General features: G+C 65.3%; 7 protein-coding genes across 7 annotated transcripts; 5 read left to right on the top strand and 2 right to left on the bottom strand.

The window, feature by feature from the left end:
• Positions 1–118: 118 nt before the first annotated feature.
• On the top strand, positions 119–2,563 carry JCM10292_007162 (uncharacterized protein; the record flags this gene model as incomplete). Its single annotated transcript, XM_076648238.1, has 10 exons — positions 119–152; positions 228–661; positions 768–957; positions 1,048–1,280; positions 1,346–1,423; positions 1,483–1,568; positions 1,629–1,769; positions 1,825–2,268; positions 2,381–2,473; positions 2,545–2,563. The coding sequence occupies 10 exons, from the start codon at positions 119–121 to the stop codon at positions 2,561–2,563; spliced, it is 1,752 nt and encodes a 583-aa protein (XP_076506185.1).
• Positions 2,564–2,919: 356 nt separating this feature from the next.
• Positions 2,920–4,163, top strand: JCM10292_007161 (uncharacterized protein; the record flags this gene model as incomplete). Its single annotated transcript, XM_076648237.1, has 6 exons — positions 2,920–3,040; positions 3,177–3,271; positions 3,333–3,441; positions 3,499–3,591; positions 3,652–3,744; positions 3,940–4,163. 6 exons carry the CDS (start codon positions 2,920–2,922, stop codon positions 4,161–4,163), a joined length of 735 nt encoding a protein of 244 aa, XP_076506184.1.
• A 251-nt stretch (positions 4,164–4,414) lies between these two features.
• JCM10292_007160 (uncharacterized protein) lies at positions 4,415–5,089 on the top strand (the record flags this gene model as incomplete). The annotated part of the gene is made up of 1 exon (XM_076648236.1): positions 4,415–5,089. One exon carries the CDS (start codon positions 4,415–4,417, stop codon positions 5,087–5,089), a length of 675 nt encoding a protein of 224 aa, XP_076506183.1.
• Positions 5,090–5,730: 641 nt separating this feature from the next.
• Positions 5,731–8,635, top strand: YND1 (apyrase; the record flags this gene model as incomplete). The annotated part of the gene is made up of 2 exons (XM_076648235.1): positions 5,731–5,944; positions 6,009–8,635. The coding sequence occupies 2 exons, from the start codon at positions 5,731–5,733 to the stop codon at positions 8,633–8,635; spliced, it is 2,841 nt and encodes a 946-aa protein (XP_076506182.1).
• Positions 8,636–9,141: 506 nt separating this feature from the next.
• Positions 9,142–10,050, top strand: JCM10292_007158 (SDR family oxidoreductase; the record flags this gene model as incomplete). Its single annotated transcript, XM_076648234.1, has 1 exon — positions 9,142–10,050. The coding sequence occupies one exon, from the start codon at positions 9,142–9,144 to the stop codon at positions 10,048–10,050; it is 909 nt and encodes a 302-aa protein (XP_076506181.1).
• A 568-nt stretch (positions 10,051–10,618) lies between these two features.
• On the bottom strand, positions 10,619–13,598 carry JCM10292_007157 (uncharacterized protein; the record flags this gene model as incomplete). The annotated part of the gene is made up of 15 exons (XM_076648233.1): positions 10,619–10,677; positions 10,740–10,808; positions 10,906–10,920; positions 10,992–11,018; positions 11,081–11,191; positions 11,301–11,488; positions 11,551–11,772; positions 11,838–12,037; positions 12,121–12,158; positions 12,221–12,261; positions 12,323–12,402; positions 12,504–12,647; positions 12,731–12,915; positions 12,978–13,092; positions 13,494–13,598. The coding sequence occupies 15 exons, from the start codon at positions 13,596–13,598 to the stop codon at positions 10,619–10,621; spliced, it is 1,599 nt and encodes a 532-aa protein (XP_076506180.1).
• A 359-nt stretch (positions 13,599–13,957) lies between these two features.
• JCM10292_007156 (uncharacterized protein) lies at positions 13,958–17,854 on the bottom strand (the record flags this gene model as incomplete). Its single annotated transcript, XM_076648232.1, has 10 exons — positions 13,958–14,216; positions 14,293–14,350; positions 14,431–14,522; positions 14,591–14,654; positions 14,749–15,382; positions 15,451–15,536; positions 15,614–16,015; positions 16,090–16,634; positions 16,728–16,920; positions 17,008–17,854. 10 exons carry the CDS (start codon positions 17,852–17,854, stop codon positions 13,958–13,960), a joined length of 3,180 nt encoding a protein of 1,059 aa, XP_076506179.1.
• Positions 17,855–18,001: the final 147 nt, after the last annotated feature.

Genomic DNA, 18,001 nt, shown 5'->3' with positions numbered 1-18,001 from the left:
TGCCGAGCCGAGCAGCGGGGTTTGCAGGTTCATCGCCGAGATCAGCGACGTTGCGACAATTCGCGGCGCGCCGGTTCGTGCTTTCGCCTCGCTGCTCGCAAAGTTCCCGCAGGACACGATGCTGCCCCGGATGTCGGTCCAGCGCGTCTTCAGTGCGTCTCGCCGGGGCCCTTCCGAGCTCTGCGTCGAGTGTCGGCGCTGACCGACTTTCGTCTGATCGCTCGCAGCGTCGTCGCGGCAAGCAGCGCAGCGCGCGAGCCCCGCCCTGCTGCCCGCGCGCTCGTTCGCGCTCAAGGCCACGCGCTCGTTGAGCGCGGAGCCCAGCCTGCGCACCGCCCAGACGACGCCGCCGCCGTCATCGCAGATCTCTGCGACGACGACGACCTCGCCCGCCGCGACGCCTGCTGCCCCCGCTGCTGGCAAGGGGCCGGACCCCAAGGACAAGCAGAAGAAGCCCAAGAACCGCATCCGCACGTTTGCGCGCGCAGTGCTCGTCACGGTCCTCGCCGGTGGAGGATACATTGTCTGGCGCAGCTACGAGCAGCGGCACCCGGGCGAGCAGCTCCCGCACGACCCCAAGCTCCCGACCGTCGTCGTCCTCGGTAACGGCTGGGGCAGCACCGCCTTCCTCAAGGACTTGGACAACCAGGGCTACAACGTCGTGCGCCTCGCTTGATTCCTCTCGAAACGACTCGCGGGCGGTCAACGCTCACTGAGTCGCGGTTGGGTGGGTCGAGCTGACACGTTTTGTGCGATGACTCTGCAAGGTCGTCATCTCCCCCCGCAACTATTTCCTCTTCACGCCTCTCTTGCCCTCAGTGACCGTCGGAACGCTCGCATCGCGTTCCATCCTCGAGCCCACTCGTTTCCTCACGCGTCACCTCAAGCGCAAGACCGAGGTGTATGAAGGGGAAGTCTACGAGGTCGATCCGGTCAAGAAGACGGTCCGCTTCGTCGGTGAGCAGCTCCCTCCCTTCCGCAACGAGCTGCCTCAAGACCGGCCGATTTCAGCTAATCGCCGCAACTGACCCTCGACTACGCTCGCAGACAACTCGGAGATCAAGGGCGAAGTCGCCGGCACCGAGATTCCGTACGACTACCTCGTCTACGCCGTTGGCGCCGAGAACCAGACGTTCGGGATCAAGGGCGTCAAGGAGAACGCTTGCTTCCTCAAGGAGGTGTGGGACGCCGAGAAGATCCGCACGCGCATCATGGACTGCATCGAGACGGCCAACTTTGCCGGCCAGACCCAGGCAGAAATCGACCGCCTCCTCTCGTTTGTGCGTCGACTTGGTCTGTTTTTCGCGAGAGCTGGGGAGTCCCATTGACGTGTCGGTCTCTGCAGGTCGTTGTTGGTGGTGGCCCGACCGGTGTCGAGTACGCCGGCGAGCTGCACGACTTCCTCAAGGAGGACCTTGCCAACGTGCGTTCCCGTCACCCCTTGATCTCGAGCCCTGCCGCTGACACGCTGGCTTATCGCAGTGGTACCCGGACCTTGCCGACCGCATCAACATCACTCTCATCGAGGCGCTCCCCAACGTTCTTCCCATGTTCTCGAAGCAGCTCATGTGCGTTCTCGTCGACTTGCCCGTTCACCTAGGGCTTTGCTCACATCGCCCCTCCTTCAGCGACTACACGATGTCGACGTTCAAGGAGAACAAGATCGACATTAAGACCAAGACGATGGTCAAGGAGGTGCAGGAGAAGAAGATCCTCGCGATGAACGAGAACAAGGAGGTCGTCGAGTACCCCTACGGTCTCCTCGTCTGGTCCGCGCCCTTTCCTCGCTCGCATGACTCGAGACTGACCAGCTCGCGCGCACAGGGCCACCGGCAACACCGCCCGTCCCGTCACCCGCGACCTCATGTCGCGCATCGGCGACGCGCAGAACTCGCGCCGCGGTCTCCTCGTCGACGAGCACATGCGCCTCCTCGGCGCCGACGGCATCTTTGCGCTCGGCGACTGCACCGCGACCAACTATGCGCCGACGGCGCAGGTCGCGTCGCAGCAGGGCATCTACCTCGCGCGCGTCTTCAGCAAGCTGCACAAGAAGGAGCAGCTGCTGACCGAGCTCGAGCAGGCCAAGGCTGCTGGTGCCGAGCCTGCCAAGCTCGACTCGCTTGCCAATGCCGTCATCCGCGCAAGCAACATTCCGCCGTTCCACTACTCGCACCAGGGGTCGCTGGCATATATCGGATCGGAGAAGGCGATCGCGGATCTGCCTGTCTTCCAGGGCAACCTTGCTGCTGCCGGTTTCGCGACCTACTAGTGCGTTCAAATTTCGTCTGCACGGTGCAAGAAGCCCTGTTTGCGGAAGAAGGAGCCGGGGCAGGACGAAATACCTTCGCAAATCGGCTGACCTTCATTCTTTTTTTCGTAGTTTCTGGAGGTCAGCTTATATTTCGCAGCTGTTCTCCCTGCGCAATCGTGTCCTGGTCGGCGCGGACTGGTGCAAGACGAAGATCCTCGGACGGTTCGTCTTTCAAACTCTCCCTCTCCTCCTCCTTCCCTCCCCACTGATTTCAAACGCACACGTCACCGCAGCGACGTCTCCCGCGCCTAGATGCCGCCTTCGACATATCTATCCTTGATATTCATGCCTTGCCGACATACACTCAAAAGGCAGCCGTTTTGCCGTGCCGACGGTCCGCCTGCATCTTTCTGTATCTCCTCTGCGCAACCCCTCCTCTTCCGACTACCTCCTCCTCTCCCTTTCTGGCTCGCTGCAGCCGCCCCTCTTGCCAACATAGACTTGTCTCTCTGTCTCGTCCCCTCGTCTCCTGTCTCCTGTCTCTTGCGCCGCGTAAGGCTGGGCGGACACGCCGCGGACGAACGGGACCTCCATCTCGGCGGCTGCTCCACCCGCCGCCAACTGCTTGCTTGCTGCCCGACCTTGCTCTTTGCGATTCAGTCAGGGCTATGCCGCGGACTCTTGCTGAACTGAACACGTTCGGGGTGCACTTGCTGCATGAGGGAGAGGACTACCAGCTCGGCGTGCTCCTGCACGACCTCGACAAGGCAGACCACATCCCGGTTGCCTGTACGTGTGTTGCCTTCTCGCGCGCTGAGCAATTGGCCGACCTGCTCTAATGCCTCCGCAGCCTCACCAGGCAAGCACCGCCTCACCCTGCCCACATCTCCACTTGCTGACCCTCTTCCTCTTCCCCCACACACAGCTCATTTGAACCGGCTCGACGCTCTTCTGCGCATCATCGAGGGGGCTGCCTACCGCGACGTCTTGCTGTACCGGCGTGCAATCAAGGATGACCCAGTGCGCATCCTTTTCGTGCCTCGCATGGAGCGCAGACAACCGGCTGACGCGGCATTGCCAGGAGGACGTGAAGCTCGCAAAGCTGTACAGTGCGCGTGAGGGTGCGCTGAAGAGGGAGGAAGAGGAGCACCGCTTGCTCGAGGAGGTCTTTGCGCAACGGCGGGAGCTTTGTGTGTGTGTCTCGCGCTCTCGTCTCGGCTCATTCTCACGCCCTGCTTGTCCTGCAGATGACCGGCACCCCGCGCTGCGTCGCAGCCTCGATGGGCAGCGACGGGCGACGCATGCAGACGTTGAAGCCCAGCTTGCGCAGCTGACCGACAGTGCGTCTCTGACCTAGCTGCCTCTTTCCTGCCGAACCGTTCACTTCCGCGTCTTTGCAGAGTCGGAGCGCATCATCGTGCGCGGCAACTTCTACAATAAGCAGGCCGCCGAGCTTCGGGGCGCGCTCAACAAGGAGTCGCAGCGCGACAAGGGTACGCAGGAGTCGATTGAGCACGCAGATCCTGCCCTCTGTACATGTAATTGACGCCTCCTCTCTCCAGCTGCCAACACTGCTGCATCAACCGCAGGTAGCGGTCTCGGCACAGGCTCACACCACGGTAAAGTCCTGACCTGGTCATCTCAAATGCCAGGCTCCTTCATTCCGCTGACCCACTTTCGCACGCCAGCTGAAGCCGAGAACCCCGCACCGCGCACCAGTATCGACTCGACACACACCGACTCGAGCATAGAAGAGGAACAGCAGCCCTCCGCCGGCTCGACAACGCACGCCGTTTCCGGTCGACGCCCATCTGCGCCCTCGCCTGCTCACCAGCCTCGAGCTCGGGGCAACTCGACCGCGAGTAGTGCGAGCCAGAAGAAGAACAAGTGGTGGACGTTTGGCAGGTCGTAATCGGCATGATGCGACAGCAGAGGAGGCGACACTCGCCAGGTAAGGGTAAGGTCAGCCGTGTCTCGACCGGCGCTTGCCTGTGCAGAGTAGCACCTTGCGACTTGAGGAATTCCCTGAGTGACACCTCGAGCCAGCCAGGGAGACGGCCTGCGACATTTCGAGCTGGACCGAGCCGGGAGAGGGAGGAGGAGAAGGAAGGGAAGCCGGCGCTGTCTCGTCCCGCTCTGCCCGCACTCTGCGCCCAGCCGAGTATGTCTGCGCCCGCACGAGCATTCGCGAGCACGGCAGCGCGTGCACTTCCGCCCTCTGCCGCCCCCGCGGCTCGTCCTCGCCGCGCCAACAAGCGCACCGCCCGCTCGGCCGTCGACAAGCTCGCGGCGCTGTACCACCTCGCGCCGACGTTTGTCCCCGCGCACGACCCTGCGCGCCTCGCCGCGCACGTCACGCACGCGCTCGCGAGCCCCGAGGCGATCCAGGCGCGCCCGCACCTGCACGACCTGCGCGACGTCGTGCACGCGCAGATCCTCCTCGACGGGCAGCGCGTCTACCTCGACGCGAGCGCGAGCCGCTCGACGAGCCTCGTCGGCGTCGACGCGAGCCTCAGCCCGCACTCGCCGAGCGGGTACCCCGAGCTGCGCAGCGACGGCCACCAGGTCGTCGACCACCGCGCGAGCTTCTACGACAGCTTTGCCCGCGGCGCAGAGCCCCCCCTCGCCGGGCGCATCCGGAGGCTCATCGACGCGCTGCACGGGACGACGGCCGGCGGGCGGGCAGGGCCGGCGACGCTGCAGGAGCAGGGCGAGCGCGCGGTGAAGTGGCGCGAGGGGCTCGTGCAGGCGCGCAAGGCGGCGGCAGAGCAGGATCGGGTGCGGGACCAGGAGGCGCAGGCGTTCGCGGATCAGTTTGAGCACGACGAGCGGCGGTAGGACGGCGGGTAGCGGCCGCGGAACGAGCAGGATCTCCCCGGCCACTTTGCCTTGAAGCACCGCCGCGCCGTTCGTGAGCTGCTCGACGGAAGGATCATCTGTCTGCACACGCGGCCTGCCGGAGTCTGTCATTGGGAAGCAAGCCCGCCGTCTGGCTGCACCCTCACGAAGGAGGAATCCGCCTCCTGCGCTTCCAGCGCCTGCTTCCTTTGCTCAGCCTGCCAGGCTAGCCTGTGCTAGAATCCGGCAGACGCTGCACCGTCTGTTGCGCACCGCTCCTGGGCTGCCTGGCTTGAGCGCAGGTTGTTCGCCCGCCGTCCCGCCAGGAGGCTCCGTCTCTCTGTTCACAGCCGCGACGCTACGGAGGACGTGCATGGGGTGCTGAGTGGGTAGAGGTACGTCTTAGTAGCTTTTCCGCGGATCGGCCTGCCCGCTCGAGCAACTGTGCGTTGTCGGCGAGCTCGAGACGGAGTTGAAGGACGGCAACTCGGGACGGGGCTCACGGTCGCCTGATTGAGGTCTGAGCCTTCGGTCGAGCGTGGATACTAATACACGAGTGTGCTGCAGCCCCCCTCACCCGCAACCGCGATCCTCCCGCCTGCCGGCACCTCGCCTCCCCGCCTCGTTCCCTCTCCGGCTCGATGCCGCCTCGCCCAGCCCCCTGGACGCAGGGGCGCAAGTACGGCGTCGTCATAGATGCTGGCAGCAGCGGATCCCGTATCCAGGTCTACAGCTGGATCGACCCCGAGATTGCGCGCCACGACCGCAAGGTACAGGGAAAGCCGCTCGACGTCCTCAGCCGCGTCGAGAAGGGCGTCGAAGACGGCGATGGGTGGCATTCCAAGGTCGAGCCAGGTGCGCGGCTTTGAGGACGAGTGGATCCGGAGGACCCGGCTCACTTCCGCTCCTTCTCGCACAGGCATCTCGACCTACGGCGACAACCCGGAAGGCGTCGCCGAGTACCTGCGCCCGCTCGTCGAACATGCTGCCTCCATCATTCCCGCCGAAGAGCTCCCCTCTACGCCCATCTACCTCCTCGCAACCGCCGGCATGCGCCTGCTCCCGCACGACAAGCAGGTGGCCGTGCTGTCGGCCACCTGCTCGTACCTGCGCACCTTCCCCTTCCAGCTTCCCGACTGCGACGACCAGGTCCGCATCATCTCGGGCGAGGAGGAAGGCCTGTATGGCTGGATTGCCGTCAACTACCTGATGGACGGGTTCGACAAGCACGAGCACGCTGTTGCGGGCGAGCGCAGCAAGCACAGCTCGACGTACGGCTTCCTCGACATGGGCGGTGCGTCGACGCAGATCGCGTTCGAGCCGTCCGACACGGAGCAGGTCAAGCACGCCGACAACCTGCTCGAGGTGCGATTGCGCCTCCTCAGCGGCAAGGACGTGCGGCACCCCGTCTTTGTCACGACCTGGCTCGGGTTCGGCACGAATCAGGCGCGGAACCGCTACGTCGACCAGGAGGTCAAGAAGCACGTGCGCGAGAGCGACAAGGAGCACCTCCCCGGCGACGGCGCCGGGCTCGGCAGCGAGCACCCTGTCGTCCTCGTCGACGACCCGTGCCTGCCGCGCGACCTCATGCTCTCCGAGGCGCGGCACGCCGGGTACACGCTCCGCGGCACGGGCGATTTTGCGCAGTGCCTGCGGCGGCAGGCGCCGCTGCTCAACAAGGAGGTCGACTGCCCGGACGAGCCCTGCCTGTTCAACGGCGTGCACGTCCCGCCAATCGATTTCACCGTCAACCACTTTATCGGCATCTCGGAGTACTGGTACTCGACGCAGGACGTGTGGGGCGCGGCGCTCGCCAACGCGCCCGGCGGCGTGTACGACTATGTCGCGTTCGAGCGCGCCGCGATCGAGTACTGCGGGCGCACGTGGGACGACATCATGCGCGATTACCAGGCCGGTCAAGGGTCGTGGAAGGCCGGCGTCGAGCTGTCGCGCCTCGAGACGCAGTGCTTCAAGGCGGCGTGGATCGTCAACATCCTCCACGAGGGGATCGGGATCCCGCGCATCATTGACCGCGGCGGCCGCGGCGACGGCAAGAATCAGACCGAGAAGGGCGTCGCAAAGGCAATCGACAAGAACCTCGTCGACGAGCCGCCGAGCTTCCAGTCGATGAACGAGGTCAACAACGTCGCCATCAGCTGGACCCTCGGCAAGATGGTGCTCGAGGTCGCAAAAGGCTCGACCGAGCTCCCTTCTGCCGCAGTGCCGCACCCGTCGACGTCGTACCGCACACCCTATGGCGCCTTCCGCATGGGCGACTGGTCCGGTCACATCCCCTCCTGGAGGGGCGACGTGCGCACAACAATAGCCGCCGTCAAGGACTCGCCTGCCGTGCCCTTTGTCGGCTTCTTCGCCGTTGTCGTCGCGCTCTGGCTCTTCCTCCTCAGCCCGAGTTCGGCCCGCCGCCGCAAGTCGTTCTGCGGTCCCTTTGCTGGACGCACGAGCCCGCGCCGCAGCGACTTTGCGCTCCTCCCCGACGACGGCTTGGGCCTCAGCGGCGGCGACCAGACCGGGAATCGCACGCCTCCGCGCGGTGGGCGGCGGAAGCCGGGCAACCCGCTCGCAGCGCGCCTCCTCTCGCCGTTGCAGCGCGGCACGATCCGCCTCTCGTCCTTGGTGCGCTCGCTCCGAAGCGGCGCGCCGCTCTCGCGCTCAACCTCGGCAGGCTCGCTCCTTCCCATGTCGCGCGCAGCCGTCAAGCCCGACGACAGCGGCGACATCTTCCGTCCACGGCCGCTCCGCCCGAGCAAGTCGAACCCGTTCCTGCGCAGCGCGACCGTCACCGCCAACATTCCTTCGGCTTCCGGATACTGGAACGATGCGCCCGATGCGCCGCCTCTCTCGACGCACTCTGCTTCGCGGCAGAACACGGCTTCCTATGCCGCGGCGTCCGCCCTCCCGCGCTCGCCCTCTGGCCCGCTCGTCCCGCTCCCGCGCACTTCTTCGCCTCCCCCCATGGCCATCATCCCTCCCTCGCCTCTCTCCCGTCCAACAACCCCTTCCTCCGCGCTCTCCCAGCGCCCACAGCTCACCAGGCTCACCTCGCGCACCCCGACGCGCGAGTACTCGCTCGACGACGCCGTCCACATCGGCAGCGGCGGCCCGTACAGCACGACGGCGACGGCGCCGAGCGGGCGCACGTCCCCCGCGCCGCTGAGCGCGCCTGCGCGCGAGTTCTCCGGCGGCCTCAGCGGCGCCGTGTGGGACTCGCTCGGCCCCAGCGGCCTCATCTCGCGCGACGACGACGTCTCGCCGACACCAGGGGTCGGCGCGTCGGGTGGCGCGGGCGCGAAGCTCCGCGCGTCGAGGAGCGCGAACAACAGCCAGGTGAACCTGGCTGCTCAGGCGGGCGGCGGCAGCGGCGGCGGGATAGGCGGCGGAGGCGGAGGAGGAGGGTACTTTGGCAGTGCGGGCAGCGGTTCGGCGCGAAGACCGGGCGGACCTGTCCCGCTCAGCATGCTTGCGAGCGCGAGCTCGACGAGTCTGGGCGGCGGGAGCAGCGTGGGCACGCCCGGAGGGGGTGAATAGCAGCCGTTTCTCTCTGTTGTATGCACATGCGTAGTACTCGGCCCCACCCTTGATGTGTATGTATCGCTAGCCCGGGTCAGCATCGTCGTCCCGCGCGAAGAGGGGAGTGGAGAGTTGTCTCGACCGGATTTTTCCTTTCATTGAGGGCGCCAGTCTGACAGGCCCGGATCGAAAGCATGCCTAGCAGCGCGGCTCCTTCTGCTGGGGCGAGGTGGACGACAGGGTGCTCTTCTTCTTCCTCTCGGCTCCTCGTCGCTTCGCTTCTCCACCGTCTCCTCCACCCGTCACGGTAGATCTTGCTTGACTCCGCGTCCCCCATGCCCATCTTCCTAGCCTGCTCGGCCCCCTAGGAGCCCGTCAGATCCGCCGTGAGCTCCGCCGGCCCGCCGAATGCTCGAGTGGAGGTGCTACTGTGGAGGTCCGTCACCTCGACCGCTCAAAATCGCTCCACACCGCGCTCGACAGGCTTGATTCCGCATACACCGCTCATCAGTCCTGAGAACATCATGCTGGTCTTTGTGACGGGCGCTTCGGGCTTTGTTGGAACCGGTGTCACCAAGGAGCTGCTCGCGCACGGCTACGAGGTGCTCGGCCTCGCACGCAGTGCTGCGGCTGCCGACAAGCTGCGCCAGCTCGGCGCTATCGTCCACGAGGGCTCGATCGACGACTACGACTCGCTCAAGCGCGGCGCGCAGCAGGCCGACGCCGTGATCCACCTCGCGTTCAAGCAAGACTTCGAGAACTTCTGGGCCAACTGCCTGCAGGAGGGCGAGGTCATCAAGGCACTCGGCGAGGCGCTCGAGGGCACCAACAAGCCGCTCATCGTCACATCTGGCACGGCCGTCCTCGCGGGCACGCGCGACCCGTCCTCGACCGCTCCCATTACCGAGCACGACCCCGCGCCGACCGACATGGCCGTCATGCCGCGCTGCATCTCCGAGACGGCGTCGCTCGCCTTCTCGTCGCGCGGCGTGCGCGTCTCGGTCGTACGCCTCCCGCCGTCGGTCCACGGGCGGGGCGATCATGCCTCCATCCCGATGCTCGTTGACGCCGCGCGCAAAGCCGGCGCCGCGGGCTACATTGGTGAAGGCAACGTTGTTTGGCCAGCGGTCGGCCGCGACGATGCCGCAGTTCTGTACCGCCTCGCGCTCGAGAAGGGCGACAACGGCAACATATTCCACGCCGTGCACGACGAGAGCGTCCCGTTCAAGAGTATCGCCGAGTCGATCGGCAAACGCATGGGCTTGCCGGTCAAGAGCGTCAAGGAGGACGACGCCGAGGCGCACTTTGGCGTGCTCGCAATCTTCGCCAAGCTCAGCAACCCGGCGTCGGCCAAGTGGACGAGCGAGAAGCTCGGGTGGCACCCCAAGGGCACCCCGCTTCTCGAGGTCATCAATGCGGGCGTCTACTGCTGAGAGCACCCGGTGAGATTGCATCTCCCTCCCCTCCTTTCGTTGTCTTTTCTTTCGTAGCAAATGATCTGTGCCAACGGTCGATTCCGACATTCGGAATTTTGCATCTCGTGCCATCCTTTCTTTCTCGCTCTTAAGGCCAGCGCATCGAGGAACCGCTGCGTGAGACTTAGCTCGCCAGACAGCGCAAGCCGGACAATGCATGCAGCGCTCTTTGAGCCGTCGTCCGTCCCGTTGCCTCTCCGCTCTCACGCGGCGCTGTCGAGTTGCCAAAGACAGGAGTCGTCGATGCGAGTCCTCTTGTTGGGAGGGGCATCAATGCCACTCGACAATAGACGAAAAGAGGGCACTGCTTTGCAATTGAAACGGTACAACGAGGGGGACGGGGAGACCAGCAAAAGTGAGCACAGAGCTTGTCGGATCAGGAGGCATAGGCGGGAATAGGCGGAGGTCAGGGCGGATAAAGGGGATCGACCTATGCAAGGCGAAACGCGGCGAAGCGGAATGAGGCAGGTGATGGCGGCGACATCGTCAATGTTGCGCAACCGTGATGCTGATGCTGTTAGGGGGACTAGAGGACAGCCTTGGGCATCTTGCGCGAAGCCTGGCGCACGCCGAGGTCGGCGAGGACTGCGCGGCAGGCAGCAAAGTCAGCTTGGAGCGCCACGTTCGCAAGTTCTCGGATTGCGCACCTTCCTCCGCACCACCGAGGACCGCATCAAACTTCTGCGTCCTCTGGAACATCTCGATGATGCCTCCCACTGCGAAGGAAGGGGCCGCGAGGTCAGCTTGAGAAGGTCGAGGTCGGAGTGGTTGGGCCAAGCCCGAGCATCTTTCCGCGGGAGAGACAGTACGAACTTCCACCCTGAGTGACTGCGGGAATGGCAAGTGAACCAGGGTCAGCACGTGCGACAGTAAGCAGCTCGGCAGCTCAGAAAACGTACTGCCGCGACCGCCAAAGATCTGGACAGCTGCAAGCGTAACCAAGTGTTAGTCGCGGTGCGCTGACGGAGCCCTTGAACCTGCAGCGCACCATCGTCGGCGATCTCGCCCGCCACGCGCGTGCACGCCGTCTTGAGGAGGCCGATCGGACCGGCGAGCATGTCGGCCTGCTGCGCGTACGACATGTGGCACATCTGGTACGCTTTTGGAAGGACGCGAGTCGTGAGCGTCTGATCTCTTCGCGCACGCGATACGCGATCGACTTGGCGACGGCCAGCTACGCGAGGGGAACAGCGGCAGCCGCGACGCACTGATGTTCTCGAGGTACGCCTGCACGCCCTCGACCTTGTAGATCATGGCGGCGAGCTTGGCGCGGATGACGGCCTGCTCGATGAGGGCCTTGCCGAACGCCTTGCGCTGGTGCGCCCACCGCATGCACTCCTCGACGACGAGGCGCGAGCCCGCGACGGAGCCGCAGCACATAGCCCAGCGCTCGTGGCTTCGGAGAGAGAAGCGGGTCAGGCGTCTCCACGATGAAGAGGGCGAACGAAAGAGACGCACTTGAAGTTCGAGAGGACGACAAACAGGCCCTTGCCCTCCTTTCCGAGCAGGTTGCCAGCGGGCACCTTGACGTTGTCGAACGTGATGTAGGCCGTGCCGGCCGTCGTCGAGTACGACGTCTTGATGAGCTTGGTGTCGACGCCCTCGCCGCGCTCAATCAGGAGCATCGACAGGCCGTTGCCCGTGTTGACCGCCGTGCTGAAGTAGTCCGAGAAGTGGCCGCTGCGAAGGGGCGCAAGGACGCGTCAGCATTTGCGAGCGTGGAGAGAAGAGGCGGTCGGACGCACTTGGTAATCCACTTCTTCGTGCCGTTGACAATGTAGTGCTTGCCGTCGGGCGTCTTCTTCGCGGTCGTCCTCAGGCCCGCGACATCGGACCCGGCGAAAGCCTCGGTGATGGCGAGCGAGATCCACTTGTTGCCGGCGAGGACCTCGGGGATGATGCGCTGCTTGAGCTCGTCCGAACCAAAGTTCATGACGGGCGGGAGCTGCGCGTTGTCGACGCGACCAATCAGCCGAAGCACGGGCGCAAGGCACGGACAGGCCGAGCGAACGCGAAAAGAAGGCGCACCCCAATGCACATGCCGCCCTGGAAGCCATCGTTGTACCCTGTGAGAGACAAGCGATGAGTACTGGCTCGAAGTCCACGCGTCAGCTCGACAGAAGCGCACCGCGAGCACCCGCGCGGCACAGCTCCTGCGAAATGACGAGCCTGCGCGACAAAAGCCTTCGTCAGCGAAACGAGCGGCCGTCCCAATCTCTTCAGGACGCACTCGTGGAAGTAGTCAAACTCCTCGGGCTTGACACCACCGAAGAGCTTGCGGCCGTGGAGGAGCTTGCTCGGACCCATCCTCTGCGCAAAGTGCGAAAGAGCGTCAGCAACTCACGTCCCGGCAGAAGCGCTGGCGCGATCGCGCAAGGCGCTCCAGCGGAGGTCCGGAGCCTTCGACGCACCATGGCGTTGAGGTTGAGCTCGCCGAACTTGCGCACGAGCTCGATCGACGGCCGCTTGCCGTCCTTCTCGCGCGCCTGGGCGTCCTCGCGCACCTCCTCGTCGACGAGCTCGCGCATCGCCTTTTGCAGCACACGGTGCGAGTCCTGCGCACCGGGAAGTCGAGTCAATAGGCTGCAGGAGGGGAGCCCCGGCGGCGGCCAAAGACTCGGGTCGTTCGCGCGCTCACCTTGTAGTACGGGCTCTTGTAACCCTCTGACAGCCAGGTCGGCTCGGCGTAGGGAACGGGCGAGAGGGTGCCCTTGGTTGGGAGGATGATGCGCGGCTTCTGGCCCTCGACGGTGCCGATTAGGTAGCGGCCGTACTTGGAGAGGACCTCGGCGCGGTGCATGCCGAAGAAGGCCTCGGTGGCATCTGCGCAGGCGGCGGGCGTCAGAATCGCGTGCGCACGGAGTGAAAGGGTGCAAGAGACGGACCCTGGCCGGCCACCTGGGCGAGGACGTGCGAGCCACCGGGGTGCAGGTCAACAAACTTGCTGAGGTCGTAGACGGCCGAGTCGACGATGATCCAGAGGTCATCCTCCTTGTTGTGCTATTGCAGTGCGAGTCCTGGTCAGCCTAAGAGAGCCTCAGAAGCGGGAGTACCGAGATGTGCGGGAGTCCGGCGAACGCGACGAGCCGGAGACGGAGCAGACGAGCGGCAACGCGACATCGCAGCCTCGCCACGCGCTGGCGCTAGAGTAGCGAGAGTCCTGCAAGCTGCTCCGGCGCGTGCACGCTGCTGCCCGGCCTGCATCGGGGTCGAGATCCTCGTCGTCTCGCCCCCCGCATCTCCGCCTTGTCCGCCTCCTGCAGCTTCGCCCACGGCTCAGATGAGCGTTGCGTGAGCTCAAGCAGCCGTCAAGAGCCACGATCAAGGTGCCAAGCAGCACACGCGACCTGCAGACGCAGCGGCGGAGGTGGCCACCTCGAAGCTCGTGAAAGTCGCCTCACCTTTGCGACGTCCTCCTTGGAAAACTGCTTGAGCTGGTCCTTGTTGCGCGCCGTCTCGGGCACGGTGAGGTACTTGGTCTTGCTCGGCGGGGCGATGGCGCTCATCTTGGGCTCGCTGGGCTGGTGAGGGAGAGAAGAGAGCGCGCGCTGTCCGGCCAAGCGCCGTCTCCGAACCGGAGGCGTCGTCGCGGCGACCTCGGCAGCCGCAACCCAATCACCTCGAGGGGAATGCACTGGGTGCCCGGGAGCTGCAGGGAGTACAGTGCAAGTACAAAGTAGCCGAACACGAGGCCTGATCCAACTGGAAGCGACGAGGCGACTTGGACGCGGCTTGAGCAAGCGAAGCACGTGAAAGCGGCCATCGCACCTCGTACCCGTAGGAACATGCTTTAAGCGCTGCAATGCGTAGGTGTATGGTAACAACAAATCCTCGCCAAGCTCGAGCATCCGCAAAGGCTCATCCGTCACTCGTCCTCTGCGTCCTCACCCTTCTCCTCACCACGCTCCCCCTCCCCCTCCTCCCCGCCGGCTTTCGCCTCCGGACGAAACGCCGGCGCGTCCCGCATCTGCGCCTCGTACATGCCCGCAAGCTGCGCCGCCGTCGTCGCGTTCTCGACCGCCTTGTCGTCGCGCACGCGCAGGAAGCGCGGGAAGCGCACGCTCACGCCTCGCGCAGAGTGCAGCTGCGCGCGCGCGGCGGGGTACACGGGCGAGAGCGTGAAGCTGCGGTGCGAGCGGAGCGAGAGATGGGGTCAGTTGCTGCCGCGCCGCAGAGAGGGGGGATGGAAGGAAAACGCACTCGGCACCGCGAATCTCCCACACCTCGCTCGGCTTGAACCAAATGTCGGGCGAGAGGCCTGTGCATCGAATCCAGGTGTCAGCCTACTGAAGTCTCGTGACCAAGCGCCGACAGCGGGCAAAGGAACGGAAGACGCACCGCCTGCCTCGACCTCGGGCCACGGCGACGTGTCCGTCAGCGGGTTGTCCGGGTCTGGGTTGTACTTTTCGCGCATCGACTTGTAAAAGGCACTGTAAAGCATAATGATCGCGTCAGTGAGTAGAGCTTAGGCAGAGCTTGTGCGTGAGAGGAGACGCACTCGGTGAAACCAGACAGGACCTTGGTGACGGCCGTGTACGCGCCCGTCTCTTCGTCGTAGCAGGCTGCGCGTTCAGCGAAAAACAACCGAGATCAGTCTCAGGCCCGACGCGGAAGCGCATCGGCCCCTTCCGATCCCGCACTTGCCAGCCAACGCACCAAGCAAGAACGGGCTCCACCACCCGGCCTTCCTCCCCTGCCCATGCCACGCGGCGATAGGCACCAAGTCAAGCGAGTCGCCCGCAACGCCGTCCGCCTCGAGGTAGTCCTTCTTGCACTTGAGCCACGAGTCGGCGCGCTTGTCGGGCTCGTACGTTGCTGGGAGCGCTTTGCGCCGCCCTTTGCTCGCGGCCGCCTTCGAGGGCGCGGTTCCGCCGCCCGAAGAGGCGGGCGCAGCGCGGGCTTTGCCCTTGTCGCGGGAAGCGGAAGACGACGCCGACGACGAAGCGGACGCCTCGCGCTCAAAGCGCGTGCCATCCTCCTCGTCGTCTTCCTCCCCGGCCGTCCCCCCGCCGGCCCCTGCTTCTTCCTCTTCGTCCTCCTCCTCGCGCTTGACGGCCGCCTCACCTTCACCCTCAACCTCCGCCGGCACCTCGTCGAGCAGCTTGACCATGATGCCCTCGGCCTTGCTCCTCACGCACTCGTCGAAAAATTCGCGCACGCGCGCCGGGTCGTTGTCGGTGCACGAGGGGATGAGCTCCCACTTTGCGAAGCGCGCGTCGGTCGGGCGCAGCGGCGAGAAGTGCGTGTGGAGCAGGTGGCGGCGCTGTCGGAATGGGGTCGACAGGAGCGACTGCGAGAGAGGGCGAGCGAGCGTAAGCGCTCGCGAGACACGGAGAGAGGAAAAAGGGCACTGCGCACCTCGTCGTTGAGGTACATGAGGTCAAAGCAGAAGATGCCCACCCGGACCTTGATGTCGCCCAGCTCGACGTCCTTCTTCGAACGGTCTGCATGCCGGCGTCACATCGACGTCAGTCCAGCCGATTGAGGGCAAAGATAGGACGACGAACGAGCTACGACGCACACGACAGTTCCTGAAAAGTCTTGAACGCGCCCGTCTGCGGATCAATCGCGACGACCTCGCAGTCGATGACAAAGTTCCTCAGCTCCAGCCTCTCGCCGTCGTCCTGCGCGCGGCGCACGATCCCGAGGATCGTTTCGCCAATGTCGGGGTACTTTTCGCTCATGTCCTCGAGGTGGCGGCTGAACATGCGCACCCACACGCGCGTGCCCGTCGCGTCGTCGACAAAGAACTTGCCGCTCCCGTCGGCGACGCCCGCGGGGCGCGTTGCCGAGACCGAGACGTGGATCTGCCCGCGCTGGCCGTCGAGCTTGGCTTCGGCGACAAAGGGGCGCGAGCCGAGGCGCGTGTAGATGTCCGAGAGCGAGCGCGTGATCGAGCCCAGCATCGGCTCGAGCGGAATGCCTGGCGAGCGTGACCCCCGTCGTATGTCCTCGTCAGCGACTGAGCGCGAGAAGGAAGTGTGGGCATCGACGCACCGACGCTGAGCCCGACACGCTCCTCGAGCTCCTCCAACCCACCCTCCTTGAGCGCCTCGACGAGGTGCCCAAAGTTGGGGTGCCGCGCCCACACGCGGCGCACGAGCGCCTCGGCGCGCTTGAACCGCGCGTCGACGTCGAGCTCGAGCGGCGTTTTCTGCGCGCGCGGCTTCGACTTGGGCTTCCAGGAGGAGGTGGCCGCGGCCGCCTTTCCCTTGCCTTTCCCCTTTGCCTTCGAGGGCGAGCCCGCGTCTGCCTCCTCGCGCTTGACGCTCTTCTCCTCGGCCTTCCTGCGCTCCTCCTCCTCCCCCTCCGCAAGCGCCCTCCACTCCTCAGCACTGACGCCAAGTGCTCCGCCCGCATCCTTGGGCGCTCCCGGGCGCGCGAGCACAAAGGCGCGCGCGAGCGCGGTGAGGAGCGTGAGGCGGACGGCGCCGATGCGCAGGTTGGACGAGAGGATGCGCACGAGGTAGCGCACCTCGGCGCCGCGCGAGCGCAGGATGAGCGACTTGACGAGCGACGTCTTCTGCGCGAGGACGCCCGTGCTGTGTTGCTCGAATGGGGAAGCCACAGGAGATCGTCAGCGGGTTGGAAAGACGCGAGACGGGACCTAGCGAGAGGGCGCGGTCGAAACGCACCCCTTGAGGCGCGCGATCTGGAGCAGCGTCGCGTACACGCCCATGCAGTCGAGCGGCGCGGGCTGGACGAGGAGGCGGACCGACTTGCTCGCCTCGAACGCGAGGTCGCCCGGGTCGCCCGTCTGGTTCGCGAGCTGCTTGAGCCGCTGCGACGAGATGCCCGACGTCTCCTTGATCGCCTTGGAGAGGACCTCTGCAAGCGCCGCGAGGTAGTGAGTCCAGCGCCTGCTTGTCAGCACAGCGTGACTCTGCCAGGACGAAAGAGCGCGGCGCGACTCACGCCACCCGATGCCGAGTTCCGTGTCCTTTTCGTACGACGGGCCGATGCGATTCGACAAGAGGTAGATGACGCTGACGAGGCTGTCGGGGTCCTTTTCGATGACGGTGCGCAGGAGATTGGTGAGGACGAGCTGGATCTCGAGGCGCGAGCGCGTGCTCCCGATGCGCACGAGCGCGTCGGTGAGGAAGGCGAACGGGAGGCGCGCCGCGGGGGCCGCAAAGTGGACGTCGGACGAGGGGAGAAAGGAGAAGAGGGGCGTGTCGAGCGGCTTGGACGGCGGCAAAGGCTGCGAAGCAGACGAGGACGAGGCCGACGCGGAAGCAGAAGTGGAAGCGCCCGCGGCCGTCGTGTCGAAGATTGAGATGTTCTTGGTCGGGGTCGGCTTTCCCTCGCCCTTGACTGTGCCAGTGAGTTTGGGCGACCCTGTCTGCGCGGCGGGAGACGGCTTGGCAGGCGTGGAAGGCGATGCCGGAGTGCGTTTCGCAAAGATGGGCGCGACGGGCGCAGCTGGCTTGGGCGGTTTCGACCCGCCATCGTCTTCCCTGACCTTTGCGAGCCTTGTCGCGCTCTGCCCTGCGCTTCCCGGGTCAACGACGACGAGGCCGTCTGCGTCGTCGGAATCGTCGGAATCGTCGAGGACCATCGTCTCGACCGCACCGGCCTTACCCGCTCTGCTCTGACCCTCCCATTCAATGCCCTTGGCCCCGTTCGGAGTGCCCTTGGGGGCGGTGCGGGCGATCTTTGCGGGCGAGGTTGGCTGCGAGTTGGACGACGCGGTGCGCTTCGGCGCGCGGAAGAAGCTGTCGAGGGTGGCCGGCTGTGCAGGAGGAGCCTTGTCCTTGACCATCCTCACTGGCTGCTCTCTCCAGTCCCAAAAGAGCGAGGACACGGCGGAAGGAGGAAAGGGAGAGCGTCGCCGTCATCGGATCGCCTCGACCCGCTCGCCCTTCCCCAGCGAGAGAGGCTGCCTTGTGGCTAAATAGACTTGGATACT

This window comes from Rhodotorula paludigena (genome assembly GCF_050403205.1).
Source record: "Rhodotorula paludigena JCM10292 DNA, Rt_paludigena_JCM10292v1_ctg14, whole genome shotgun sequence".
Taxonomy (NCBI): domain Eukaryota; kingdom Fungi; phylum Basidiomycota; class Microbotryomycetes; order Sporidiobolales; family Sporidiobolaceae; genus Rhodotorula; species Rhodotorula paludigena.
Note: the sequence above shows the minus strand (reverse complement) of the source record. Positions and strands in the feature narration are given on the sequence as shown.